The following is a 14952-nucleotide window of genomic DNA, read 5'->3' on the forward strand; positions in this document are numbered from 1 at the left end:
TTTTCCTAACTTCCTAAAACGCTGTACAAAGGCAAAGTCATAAGAAAAAACACTGAGTAGCAATTACCTACAACTTCTTATCAAAGAAGAATGTTAGCTACATAATTTCATTTTAAATATAAGCTTTTTATAAAGAATGAGCATAGATTTAATGCAATTATAAATGTCACATAAAACGAGAAATTAGTAGGCATGTGGAACAAGTCTCAGAAATCAAAATTGATCATTCTTGTCTAACTGTAGTCAGAGAAATTGCCCACAGACTGGGCTATAGTTTCATTAGCTTGATTAAAAGTGAAAACTGGAGGAAGGGTAAAGTAGGTCAAAAATTTCCTGACTCCTTGAGGATTAAAACATTTACTAGATACTAAGTATGGGTGAAAGGATCACTAAGAAACTATCTGCCAGCCTTGGCGGATAGGGAAAGAAAGACAGGGCACCCTGAACTGCAAAAACTGATTATAACAAGAATGAAAAGCACAGAGAAATTGGGCATGAACTCTAGAGCAAGGATTTCTAAAGTGAAAATGCCTTTATTTATGACCCAAGCTAGGGAATTCATAGCTAGAGGGTCAGCACGTACGTAGGTAACATACGGCAAGTTTTATTATGGGACTGACCAAGTTTTTCAAAGCCAGGGCTCTTAATTATATAATTCAAGCTTACTACCAATTTTTTTTTGCTCTACTAGACACACACACACACACACACACCCCTACCATTATACAAAATGAGATATTGTTCCTAAACTTCAATTAAGCTACTGTATACCTTCCCCTCACCCACATCCACCCCATACTTCCATTTATGGCTCCCAGTTTCATTTAGAAAACAGGACTCTCGCATAAACTGGTAGGGTGGTGGGAAGGAGAGGGAAAATAAGTATGAGTGGTGGGAAAGGAAAGATTTCAGAGAACTGGCAATGGCCTGAGTGAACATGATAACAGCTGAACCTTTAGGCTCAGGAGTGCCACCATTTTTTAGGAACTTGGTGGAGAAGGAATTCATAGAAAGATAAAATAATGAGAATTAGAATAAGCAAGAGTGGTGACCATCTTTCCTAAGAAATCTCCATGGAAATTAAGTATTATTTTTCTTCTTCTGTTCAATTTCTTAAAAATGTAATACTGTAATCCCTCAGTTCTGCATACACCATCAACGTATTAACAGCTTCTCTGAGGAGTGAGGGAAGCCTACTATGAGAACATTAAATAAGTAAACATTAATTTTTAAGATATATCTTATTTCAGAAAGGTTAAGTTGGGAGGAGGGGTGTGGTGAGGCAGGTGAGGGTTAGGTAGGGGAGTGGAAGTGAGAGTACAACTCAAAATTCAGCAAATCTAGTACCTGGACTACCTCTTCTGGCCATGCTGGGAGTTGGCTGCCTCCACAGATGGGTGGCTTTGGGTGGGCTGGTGAGTTGATGACCACAAAAGGGCACCATGGAGCTTACACTCACCTAATGACTGTCCCAGAAGAAACTGTGATGGATAGAACCTCTGTAGTAAATGAAAATCAACCTATCACTGTTACTTACAGGAAAAGCTTCAAAAATGCACTTAGAAGAGAGACTTTATGGAGATCTTAGCTATTACAACAAAACATGACAGTGTATCATAAGGTGCATCAACATTCAATCAGAATACAGCTCAATGTCATAGGGCTATTCCACCTCCCAATCAAGGTTCTCTCTTGAGAAACAGAAACAAACCCACTTAGATTAGGAGTTAAAATCCTTATGTACAGAGTACAGAAGAAATATAATAAAAACTTAGTAAATGTAAACAACTTCCGTTCAGAGAACTGTGTCCCCTTTCAGCACATAAAACCATACTATCCACCCTGTCCAAGACAGACCCCTAGTGATGGACTTTGGTCAGTAGCACAAACAAATCCAGGAATGTTGAAAGTGTATTTACAGCACTAAAACTTTTTTCTTTATGGGATTCTGCAATGGGAATATTATTGTTTGTGAACCATACACATTGAAATCATGAACAACTTTTTACTCCAATTTACACCCGTGACCACCTGTGTCATTCTCTGGGGTTTTGCACTGTTTACAAAAGGATTTTAATTCCTAAGTAAAATGGGTTTGTTGCTATTTCTCAAGAGAGAACCTTGATTAGGAGGTGGAATAGCATTATGACATTAAGTTGCATTCTGATTTAATGTTGATGCACTGTACAGTACACTGTCATGTTTCACTGTACTATCTAAGATCTCCACAAAGTCTCTCTTTTCTTTTAAGTGCATTTTTGAGGCTCTTTCTATAAGTAAAAATAGTTTAAGAAGTTTAGCTCTTAAAACCATGACACTACTGTCTGCATTTACCTCTCTTAAAGGCATTAGGCCAAATCAGAACATTAAAACATCCCGTCTTCTTATATGGAGTCACAAACAGAGTCGATTGACTGCTTCTATAGAGATGTCATTTGAGCTTTGCTAAGTAGTACTTGCATTAACCATGAAAAGCTCAGGAAAACTGGAATAATGAGGAAAGAAATCAGAGCAAGACCATAAAAGCCCAGTTCATTTCAAGGAAAAAGCAGTAACCATCCCTCCCCACTACATTTTAAATATCACAACGAATTTAAGTAACAAAATAAACAATTAACTGAGAGCACACTTTATGTACAACTTTAAATTATCCCTACTGTGTTCATTACCAAGCTGTTTTCTCTCTTTAGGGAGGATGAGGGGGAAACTTTTAAAAGACTCATTTAACACAGAAGTCAATTTCCATTAATCTATTCTTCGTGTGGCATATGTAGTCTTCCAAAGCAGATCTATATATACAAATACACATGTATCAGTATCTTCTTTTATAAGAACAACAGCAATTAGCCCACCTCAAACACATTATTGCTATTCAAATCCTGTAGGGAAAAAACATGAATATGAGAACCATCTCATTTAAAATAAATGCAAACTGAGAAGTATTTCTGATAGAACTGTTTTGTAAAAAAACACCTCTAATTGTGAAAAGAACAATGCAACTATTATATAACCCAGCTTTTACCTTCTAGAAAGTTAGGCAGGGAGTCTTTTTCATGCACTCATCCCTGAGGAAGCAGAAATAAAGTGCTTTGGCAGGGCGCGGTGGCTCAAGTCTGTAATCCCAGCACTTTGGGAGGCCGAGACGGGCGGATCACGAGGTCAGGAGATCAAGACTATCCTGGCGAACATGGTGAAACCCCGTTTCTACTAAAAAATACAAAAAACTAGCCAGGCGAGGTGGTGGGCGCCTGTAGTCCCAGCTACTCAGGAGGCTGAGGCAGGAGAATGGCGTGAACCCGGGAGGCGGAGCTTGCAATGAGTTGAGATCTGGCCACTGCACTCCAGCCCGGGCGACAGAGCAAGACTCCGTCTCAAAAAAAAAAAAAAAAAAGAAAGAAATAAAGTGCTTTGCATCAACTGTTGCTATCAAGTCATGTAAGACAGAAAGAGTTGGTATGACACTGTGGTCTTTGTGACTTTGGGTGTGTAAAGTCATCGGCTTTCACAGAATCACCAAGGGTTCCCCAGGTCAAGATCCCACAGCCACCTTTGTACGTGTTCAGTGGAGGGGAGGAAAATAAGAATTTGCACTACTGTGTAGGAGCCCAAAGTAGAAAAGAGAGGGAGATGAAAACAGAGGCAACCTGACCGCCTAGAAAATATTCATCACAGACTTCAAAGAAAGCTTTTCTCCTTGAGCTCTTCAGATCATGCCTCAGGTAAGGGGGATAGGGGGTTTTAATTGGCAGGAACACATGCCTAGTTTGTTAGAAATCGGAAATATAAAAGACACTACTTAAAATTCCTCAAATCTCATTTTGTACATAAAATGTAGCCAGTGGAAGCAGGAGAGGAGACATCTGCACGTACCACACATGCAGGCACAGGCACTCTTAGATTCAAAGCAAGTTGCTACAACTAGCCAGAGAAAATAACAGACATGTGTGCTTAGGCAAAATATAGGTAAGAAACAAAGATATTAAAGGGAATACACACACACACATACACACACACACATACACACACACACACACACAGAGAGAGAGAGAGAGAGACAGAGTGAGTTCTAGCTTTAATCAACGCAATCCACAAAATAATTTTCTCTACCATTGAAGAGTTTTCTAATAGCTAGCCCTTCATTAAATCTCCTCAGACGGAATGTCAGTGTTTGGTTATTACAGAATTAAACTGAGCCAGAATCTGGTACCAGACGGTACTTATCACAGATGTAGAGATCTGAAAAATAACAGATATACATTATAAGCCCTTTTAGAATTCTGGCCCCAAAGGTACCCATAAAATAGATACTTCTGGCTTAGCTACATGATTTTTACATATGACCTACGCACCTGATCTGACTGTTCAAATGTCGGTTGGTACCTTAGTCATTTACAGGGCACTTTTGCCTGCATGATCCCATCAGATTCTTGTGATGGTCCAGTGAGGTAAGTGGAAGTATTATTGTCCCTGCTTAATAGATGAGGAAACTGAAATTCATACAAGTAAATCAGTCAGAGGTAATGAAGATAGAACCAGTAACCAAACTACCTCTTAAGTCTAATGCACTTTGAGGAATTATAGATATGTTGTGTCTTACAATATACAGAATGTTGCTTTTATGGTTTACTAATCACAGTATTCTGGCAGTGGCTTTTTTTTTTTTTGGCAATGTCCTTTAGTCTGCCTTCTAGGTCTCTAAAACAGCACAGCTATTTCTCACTAATCTTTCTCATCAATTCATTTCCTGGGTTAAGTTCCTTCTTCCAGAATATCTCCCTGTAGACAGGGATCAGAGAAACATGAATCGGGTTTCTCTGTTCCCAAGGGAAGATGTCCACCATCCAAAGAGAGAGAAAACAGCGAATATTTGGTAACTCACCTGCTAGCAGCACCATTGTTCTTTATTAGCAAACACATTGCCCTCAATAAGGGGCACCTGGCTTGCTTTTTCTTAACAATCAATCTGCCTTCAGAGCTGGAGCTCGTTAAGAGGCACAGCCTCCCATTCTGTTACAAAAATTCTATGGTCTCCTCAGCTACTTTCTCCTAATCATTTCTCATTAGAGTGATTTCTTATACAGAAATGAAATGGCATATTGTATTAAATAATTATAAAATATTTTAAAATTTCAATCATGAGTATTTGAGAGGAAGCTGAAACCGGTTCTGATGACGACAGGTGGAAGGCAGTAACTGAGTTAGCATCAATGCATTCACTTCAAACCACTTGTAGAAATGAAGTGTTATTTAGTTGCATAGAGCTGCAATCTCCAAATACACACATTTGTTCTCAGATGACAGCAGTTCTTCAAATTAACAGTGAAAATATTAAACCAACGGAAGACATTTTGGTTGTTTTGACAGGTTGACTTGAGTGTTATGCCATCTCATTAAACCAAGCCAAGTAAGGGAAGAAAAGATAGATGAGGCCAAAGCCCAGGAGTGAGGTCACAAGCTAAATGTGACTGCATAGCAACAAAAGTTTGACTGAGAAAGGTATGTCCCCAGGGTAGAAGTCCCTTTGCCTAAATGAGTCCTTCAGGTCAAGAAAGGAAATTTGTTGACTACATTCTCTTAGCTTGCTCCCATAAGCATAAGACTAATAGCACTTTAAAGTCTGTTGTGAAGGATATAATGATTAACTGACCATTTAAATCCTAGAAAAGTCACATTAGCAGCCCCTATCAGTGCTTCAGAGCCAAAGCAGCAGAGTGTGAAACTTGAAATCCACTATGAGCTCAGAAAATGATTAAACTGAGAAGTGATCCATGGCTGCTTATAAATGAAGTTCAAGATTCCTAGCATTATCAATAACAGCGTAGGCACAAGATCATTGTGGGTGACCAAAAAAAAAAAAAAAGGTAGTTGGATTATCCTTTCTTTTAATAAGCAAAAAAAAGCAGTTGGGCTAATGGAAATATTAGTTATTAGCTCTAAATTTGGTAAATGAATGCTGCTTTTAAGAGTTTAAGAGGCTGTCTGATCATAAATACTTCAAAAAGCACACTATTAATTCAAACCAATCAATAATACAGCATAACCCTCCAGCTAAGTTACTAGTGAGAAGAAATTTATTTCTCAGTTTTATTCCCACCAAATCTATATCCAAAGGTTTGGGATTAATTATAGCAAGATGTGTTGTCTTATTATCAAAATAGTATTTATTACTCACACATTTCTAAAGCAATAACCTGTTATGATTTTTTAACTCATTGAGTAGAAAGCTGAATATTTACTGACATTTCTTGAAAACCTGCAACCCGCCTGCAGGAAAGAACCTGACATCATCACATTGTGTTTTCCTTAACTTGACAGGAAGTCAACTTCAAGCAGATTGACTTGAAGCGGGATCTCATTTGGGAAGCGTAAGTGTCCGATAAAAACTGTGTGTTTTTTTTATTTGGAAAATACTCAAGTTCCAGTTGCTCATAATTCTCCTCCACTTTCTGAAAACCTGGCAATCCCATGTGGACTTCTGGTAGAATGAGCAATGCAAAGAACTGGCTTGGACTTGGCATGTCCTTGTACTTCTGGGGACTGATGGACCTTACGACTACCGTTCTCTCGGGTACCCCAACACCACAAGGTGAATTAGAAGCACTCCTGTCAGACAAGCCACAGTCACATCAGCGGACCAAAAGGAGCTGGGTTTGGAACCAGTTTTTCGTTCTGGAAGAGTACACTGGGACCGACCCTTTGTATGTCGGCAAGGTAAGAAATGCCAAGTAGAAATGACCCGGGTATTGGATATTGACATTGAATATGAATTGAATATGAAAGTTCACGTAGCCTATATCTGAGGCCTGAGAGAAACTGGAACAAGTGGTACATTACTTGACACCTAGCTAAAATGTAACTTCCGCTTTGTCAGATACCAGTCAGAAAGAAAAGATTTATTTCCTTGTCCATGTCTCTGTTATGAATGGTAAAAACTGGGAACTGGGATTTGGAAGAAAAGGCTCAGACCCTGCAAGAGCTATTCAAGTCCTAAAAGAGGCAGCAGCTGCTGTCTGGGAATGACAGAATGGGGAAGAGGGAAATGTGGAAATGCAAGAAGAGTACAGGGTTTTCTGCTTTGTGTTTTTGTGGGTTTTTTTCAGAGCATTTCCAGAGGTATTGCCTGAGGTGCAAATTTAATGAAAAAAATAAAATAAAACATTTTCATTTCAGAAGATCTTAGCATGAGCTTTAGGATAGCTGGAGACAATAAATATATTTATAAATGTTATATGTGAATTCTCTTGATTTAATCTATCATTATTTCATCTTTAATCCTGAATTTTTCCTGTGTTTACTTTATTGGGGTGTTAATTACAGACTATTTTGTGAAAGCAACCAAGTGAGAGAGAATGGGAGACAAGGAACTAATTAGAAAAAAATAATTCATTCAAATGGTAACTTAAACGCTTGTTTAGCATAGAGGCTGGGAGCATGGGTTTCAGATTCAAACACAGGTGGGTTCAAAGCCCAGTCCTGCAATTTCTAGAGTGACTTTGGACAGGTCACCAAGCCCTGCTCACCTCGGCTTCCTCAAATTTGAATGACGAGGATGAGAGAACTACTCCTTCTCAAGTATTGTCTACCCAAGCTCTTTCCCCAGTGTCCACTTACTTCTTAATCCAGGTATATGGCTTCAGTCCCCACCACTGACCCAAAGCTGTGTTTTCATTGTTTCTCAAGACCTCCCTACTGCCCAATCCAATGGCTTCATTTTATGACACCTCCCAGTCACAACCTCAGACACTGATGACCTGTCTCCCCTTGACTCATTGTCCTCTCTGTGCCATGACCTTCACAATCTCGTTTTTCCTTCTTTTGTCTCAGCCGTGTTTGTGGGTCCTCTCCTTCCACCTGACCCCAATTGTTGGTGGGCTTGTCAGCTTTGCCCCAGCCTCTTCTCCACACACTCATTCCCTGGGTGAACTCGCCACCTCTGCAGTTTTGAATGCCATGTCTATGCCAGGGAATGCAAAACCTCTATCTCTGGCTTAGACCACTTCGGGTTATAAATCCTACTGCATATGTGACATCTCCACATTTTTTACTCATAGGCCTTTCCAGTGCAGTGTGTCCAGTAAGAAACTCTTCTTTTTTTCTCCTAAACATAGTCTGCCCCATCACCCATCCATCACCTAGTTCCTAAAACCAGAGACCCAGGGATCATTCCTCCCTTTTCCCTGCCCGCACATTCTCTCCCTCGGAAAATTCTGCTAGTCCTATGCCAGAATCAACCCCAAATCCTGCATTTCTCTTATCCCTGCTTCCACTATCATCTGTCACCTGGGCAAATACCTAGCCTCCCAACCAGTCTCCTCATGTCCACCTGCACCTCCCTCCAATCTGTTCTCCACCACGGTCTGTTTAAAATTTAAGTCAGATCATATCACTCCTCTACTTACGTCTCTCCAACGTTTTTCCACTGTGCGTTGAATCCTCCAGACACCTCTCCACAGCTTACAAGACCACTCCTTTCTGGATCAGCCTGCCTCCTGGCACCCACCCACGGCCCATGCTACTCTCTCCCTCATTCTCCTGTTGCAGGGGTATGACCTTCGGCACTTCCTGCAACCTGGCAAGCACTGCCTTTATTGCTCCCCCATAATGAAATGCCCTTCCGCTGGCTTCTCTCATGCCTTCCTTGACCATTCTCTAAGGCAAGCCCCTCTGTTAGACTCTCTTTCACAGCCCTAATCACAACCACCATACTTGATTTGTTTTTTTATTTACATGTTTATTTTCTGAAGCCTCTGATTAAAACTAGCTCAGTGAAAGCAAGAACATTGCTCCCGTTTTATCCCTAAGACCTAACACAGCATTTATCTTGTAGAAGGTGCTCAAGATGATATTTAATAAATGAAGGTCTCACTGGGTAGTAAGGATTAAATAAGCTAATGCATGTAAAGCACTTTGCACAGTACTCAATCCAGAGTAAAATTTTAATTACCCTTAACCTGTAGTAGTAAATAGTACTATAGTAGCTATAGTATTAACAGTGATAACAGTAACAGTAGTTTAAGGAGTTCATTGTGGGAACTCAACAGTTCAGTAATACCTAATGCAGCTTTAAATCCCTTGGCCTCAAAACCTGTGAGTTTTTGTTGACTTCTCCTTTCCTTATCTCCTTTATCCTTCACATGCAATCGGTCCCCACATCTGCCAATATTTTCCTGCCAGTTTCTCTCGGATGCATCTCCTCCTCTCTAGGCTCTGTCATGACCATGATCCTTTGTTCTTCCTGATTAGATTAACTAAGCCGGTGCTGCCTGTCTTCCTGTAGAGAGACTCTTCCCGTCCCTCCTCCAGGGTGCTCAGCACATTCCTCTCCCTGAAGCACCCTTTCCATCATGTTGCTCCTCTGATTAAGAAAGCACTGTAGCTCTTGAATGCTATCAGAGCTCCTAGCATACAGTTCAAGGACTTCCTCCTACCTCACTCAGCCCTCTCACACAATTTCTCAAATCATGTCCTCATCCCAATCAAGCTGGACCTCCTTAACTGGTTCTGCCACACATACCATGTTTGTCCCTGACCCCACACGTGCCCACGCTGCTGCCCTGCCCAGGACAAGCCCTGACTTCCGCTCATCAGGCCACATTCAAATTCTCAAAGTTTTAGCTTAAAATCAGACAATTCTATCATGAACACATCTTGCATCTACTCAGAATTCCAAAGACTTCTAGCTTCTCCATATCTATATAACATTTCTTCCAAATAGACATACATGGTCACTGCTAAGTTCAAGAAAAGAGTATGTTTGTATTCAGCAATTTTCAGTAATTACTTATGTGCACATAAAATTTAGGGCTCTATTGCCTCCTCCCAAGGGTAGAAATTGAGACGCCACTCCCCAACTTTGTCCACACGTCCCTGACGCTGAGTACTTGGGCACAGAACTGGCCACAAAGAGTGCAGAAGAAAAAGGTAGCTAACATCTTATTGGACTGCCACAGTACCATGTGTCGGTCACATTCACATCAAAGCAGATCATTTAATCATCATAACAATGCTGTGAGGTGAGTATAACACAGGGAACTAGGCTCAGAGAGGTTATTCATGTTCATTGCCCAAAGTTACACCAAAGGTAGCAGGGAAAGCCCGGGCTGAAATATACATTGCTCCTACCCCAAAGCACCGGCTTTCCTTTACATTGCCTTGTCTGTGGCCAGTGGCTTTAGGCTAAGCCCAGAGGATACACACAGGAGTCAGTGGTGTTTAGGAGGGATCAGGAATCTGAGCCAGGCTGCTTCCTGAACCCTTTATCTCTGACGCTGGGTAGTTCTTAGCTGTGTAGCACCCTTGAGTACTCACAATTAGTGCTTGCCCTTTCCAAATAACCTCAACCAAGATACAAGACACCCATTCATCTCAACAGTCATCTGACCCAATCCTCACACCAGCAACCAAGCGAAGATTTTTACCCTGCATGTGTTACCTCTACATGAAGAAGATAATCATATATTCACTTACCCAGACACTTTTCCCCTTTACTTTCTTTTGAAAGGGAATTCATCCCCTTTCATTCTCTTTACCCAGGGGCATTCTGCTTGTCACCTTGAGCTCCAGAAGATGTCTGTTTAGAGAGCTTGCCAAAGTTATTTGCTTATTTCAGAAAGGAGTATGGCAACAATTATCAGCTGTAATTGGTATGGCCTTACAAAATCCACACTGGGCTTTCCAGGGACAAGGCGGTGTCGAGTTAAAGCTAGATTATATTGACATATGCAAAGAGAGGGATGCTGAGAGCTTGTGCTTGTGCACGAATTTGTGGGTCCAAATCATGCCGAGGTTAACAACTATGTGGAAGCTGCCTGACCACAAATTGTAAGCACTCACTGCATTCTCGAAACTATTCAAGGCACTCTGAAAGATGACAAAAAGAGTGAACATCATTCTTGTTTTCGAAATCCTAAATCAGCTAAGATTCTTCAGAACCTGCTTGTACTTCCCATCACTCACTACTCCTTTGGCTGAAGATCTTAAAGACTAAAGAATGGTTAGGATAAATGAGACATTCACTTGTCTTATTCTGCCTGAAGTATTTTCCCAAGATGTACGTAACTGTGCTGCTGACTCTGCTCGGAAGCTTCTTACCTTCCTCCAAATAGCTGGTACACAGTCAGTGTTAGTTGAATTAAATATGGATCAACATAAAACACATTTTTATTACACTGCCGATTTGCTGAGTGACTTGGAGAAAAGCTGTTAATGTCTGTTCTTTGCAATTTTTGAAACCAAATGTGTATTCTATGGCTGGTAAAGCGGAATATTAAATGTGCACTGCTGCATGGGTTATTAAGCTGGTGTCTCTCAGACCCATGCTCATCTTTCCACACTCTGCTTTGGGTACTGGGGCTGAAACTCTCCAAGCCATAATTTCTCCTCTTCCAACCAGCTCCTCTCCCAGGTAGGTTCTGCCTGCCTGTAGAAGGTACTAGAGGGAGCCCAGGAGGCAGGAGGAGGGAAGAGTGACTTGCTCCTCCTCATCACACCTACTTCTAAGAGGTGTGAATCCCAGGGAACAGGGACACCTCCTCCAAGCTCCTGAGGCCCCAGCCCAAGGGGCAGCCCTCCTTCCTCAGGGGTCTCAGGCCCAGCCTCAAGGGGCTCCCCTCCAAACCTGCCGATCCCAGAATCCCCACCTCTGTCCTGTGTTGCCCCAGCCAGAGGGGCACTGGCTGTTTTTCCTGGAGTTGCGCTCTCTCTCTGATGCCTCGGTGCTTCCTTTTGGCTTTTCAGTCCTCCACTCCAAATTCTCCCTGCTGAAACCAGGTGTTGAGTTTTGTTCCCTGACAAGACCTCGAACTGATAGGCCTATGGGCCTCAGAAACCACCTCTGTGTAAGCAGATCCTGACACGCTTCAAAGTGGAGAGCTTCCTGCTTCCCTGGGGGTGTTCTCTACCCCCTCCCTCCTCCTTTTCCCTTCCCCACCTTCTTCCCTCTCCCCTCCTCCCTTCCTCTCCCTCTCCTGCCCTGCTCATGTGCACACTTGCACGTGCAGACCAGCGCTCCAAACCTCCTGGAAAAGTGCTCCTAACTCGTTTCTTTTTTTTTGAAACGGAGTCTCACTCTGTCACCCAGGCTGGAGTGCAGTGGCGCGATCTCTGCTCACTGCAAGCTCCGCCTCCCAGGTTCACGTCATTCTGCTGCCTCAGCCTCCGGAGTAGCTGGGACTACAGGCGCCCGCCACCATGCCCGGGTAATTTTTTTGTATTTTTAGTAGAGATGGGGTTTCACCATGTTAGCCAGGATGGTCTCGATCTCCTGACCTCGTGATCCGCCCACCTCGGCCTCCCAAAGTGCTGGGATTACAGGCTTGAGCCACCACGGCCGGCCGCTCCAGGGCTAGCACCATCCACACGGAACTTTCGCCCTCCCTCCGACCCTTCTTCCAAAACAGTTTCATTATGCACTTACAAGACATCAGGCCACAACAAGATGAAGGTCACACGGAAAGCGAAGGCCTCACACCCGAGCCTCAGCCCAGACTCCACGTGGCACCAGCCAGCTCCTAGGAGTCAGGGGCGCCCTGCCGTGAGCTCTGCTGCTGTCCTTTCTTAAAATGCTTAAAGCAGGCTTACCTGCCGCCTGCTGGGATCACAGGTGTGCTGAGTAATTCAAGGATCACGGAACAAAAGGTTTTATTGGATACATAGAGTACCTCGGAACAGTCCTGGGGTGGCCCTCTGTCAGCTTCTATTTTTCCTTCCCTACATAATCAGCAGTGCCCTAAATTAAACCAATTTTATTAAAAGTCCTATGCCACCATGCCATAAAATTACATACACTGTTGTATATGTAAACATACACCTATATGCATACATATACATTTTTTAAATTTAAAACACCTTCTGAAATCCTTGTTCTGCCCACACTTCTGTTCCTCTGCCTGAGAACACAGTTCCCAATGGAATAGATTTTCATTTCTTTGTACCCAGGTCCAAATGAAATGGCTTTCTATTCTACACAAGAGTTGGGCACCTCTACTGTTTATAACTGCATAAACAGAAGATTTGGATTGGAAAAAAAAAAAAAGAAAGAAAGAAAGAAAAAAGAAAATACTGTATACAAAATGAGGAAATGTGAGAACTTCATATTCTAAATAAAATAAGTAGAAAAAAGTCCACAACTATTTTTTCGGTCAGTTTTATTCCCTTAGTTCCCTTTTCTAGATAAGACACAGCTGAGTTCCTCCAGGCAGCAAAACCGTTGTCTGCATGATTTGGCCGTGAGTCAATCTGAGTTCAGCTCAAAGCCAGCCACAGCCTCCAAACCCATCCCTGTTGGAGGCTGTTGTGGATGCATTTGCAGGTGTTTTATTGGTGTTCATGCCGTTTAATCCTCAGAGTAACACTGTCTCAACCATGCTTCAGGCGGCCTTCTGCAGCTTTTACCAGGAGACTATGCATAACAAAAAAGCCAACAGGTTGTTTTTCCTCTCTGCCACCCTCCTGGAGGTCTCTAGGGAGCAGAGAAGAGCTGAGTGTGCTAATACCCTTTTCTCCATTCACGTGTATCATGGCTGGCACCATTTATGGCCTTCCTATGATGGGAAAACTACTGTGCTGGGTGTCTCCAGTTCATTAATCTCTAATGATCCCAGTGACCCTTCAGAATAAGTATGAGTGTTGTCCTCACATTTATAAGGAAATTAATGGTTATAAACATAAAATAACTCATCAAGGGCCCTGAATTTATAACTGGCCTAGACAGTGTTCAGGCCAGATACATTGGCCTCCCTGCCCCAGGCCTAATGCTGGCTGTTTTATGAACTAATCTCATGAACTTCACCCTGGACTATGCAAAGTGCTAACAACCCAGGCGACAACGGAGTGGCTGACTACATTTAACTAATTGTTTTGTTACCACCTTTAGAAAGAGACCATTACCTATAAGGGTTACTCAAAATTACAGGGTTCTTGACACCTATAATACTATCTGCAATTAAGTAGATATTATAGATGCAGAAATATGTTTATAGGCCTGAGATTTTAAAAATATAGTACTCCTGGACTCCTTTTGAGAGTTATTAAAAGTATTCTGGCTGGGTGCAGTGGCTCACACCTATAATCCCAGCACTCTGGGAGGCCGAGGTGGGTAGTAGATCACCTGAGGTCAGGAGTTTGAGACCAGCCTGACCAATGTGGTGAAACCCCCTCTGTATAAAAATGTAAAGACTAGCCAGGCATGGTGGTGCATGCCTGTAATCCCAGCTATTTGGGAGCCTGAGGCAGGAGAATCATTTGAACCCGGGAGGTGGAGGTTACAGTGAGCCAAAATCATGCCACTGCACTCCAGCCTGGGCGATGGAACGAGACTCTGTCTCAAAAAAAAGAAAAAAAAAGGATTCTGAGAGGGAATATAGCTGCATGGTCAGATAAAAGCATGTCCCTAACTCAACCATCCACATATAGATTTAAGTGACTGAGTTATGAACCCAAGAACCAGTCCCATCTAAAGGAGACACATACTGATGTAAAGAATCACAACCAGCAGTTAAATTCCATTTGACGCCTGAAACACAAGCCCAGTCCTACTGAATGAAACTACAGAACTAGGAACACAGAATATGAGAAAGAATTCACAGAGGTCATTCACTTTTCCCACTGCAGTGCCCTTAACCTTTTTATAAACTACTTCCATCAGCTTATCAGCCAACTTGAATTGTCGTAAAACTGTTTGATACTACAAAAATTATGGCAATTTCTTCATTTTAACATGTTTAGGCTTATCCATTTTATTTTACTTTTATTTTTCTTAAATGGAAAGGTAGGATTCCTCCTTATGAAACTTGTTCTTATTCTAACTTTGGGGATCTTCATTTTCCAGAGTTCCTGTTTTCTATACTTATCAGGGAGAATAATTTTGTTTAAATAATGGTAAGTTCAGGATACAGAATGTGTCATGGAAAATTTTACTTATTCATCAACCTACATCTACTTCTTGACATAGTC

At 41.9% G+C, this 14952-nt stretch overlaps 1 protein-coding gene across 7 annotated transcripts in view; it reads left to right on the forward strand.

Moving 5' to 3' along the window:
• Positions 1-14952, forward strand: part of CDH20 (cadherin 20) — a 233945-nt gene that overhangs the window by 161339 nt on the left and 57654 nt on the right. For 2 of the 7 annotated variants that reach the window (XM_017867130.1, XM_017867131.1), the window contains exons 2-3: positions 5365-5496; positions 6316-6711. In XM_017867130.1, the coding sequence (XP_017722619.1) occupies positions 6466-6711 (246 nt within the window). In that variant the 5' untranslated portion in view covers positions 5365-5496; positions 6316-6465. Of the gene's footprint in view, positions 1-5364; positions 5497-6315; positions 6712-14952 lie in introns of those variants that run through there. The other 5 variants (XM_017867133.1, XM_017867128.1, XM_017867132.1 and 2 more) reach the window with 4 other exon arrangements.

The sequence above is a fragment of the Rhinopithecus bieti genome, unplaced genomic scaffold (genome assembly GCF_001698545.2).
Source record: "Rhinopithecus bieti isolate Rb0 unplaced genomic scaffold, ASM169854v2 scaffold_2554, whole genome shotgun sequence".
Taxonomy (NCBI): domain Eukaryota; kingdom Metazoa; phylum Chordata; class Mammalia; order Primates; family Cercopithecidae; genus Rhinopithecus; species Rhinopithecus bieti.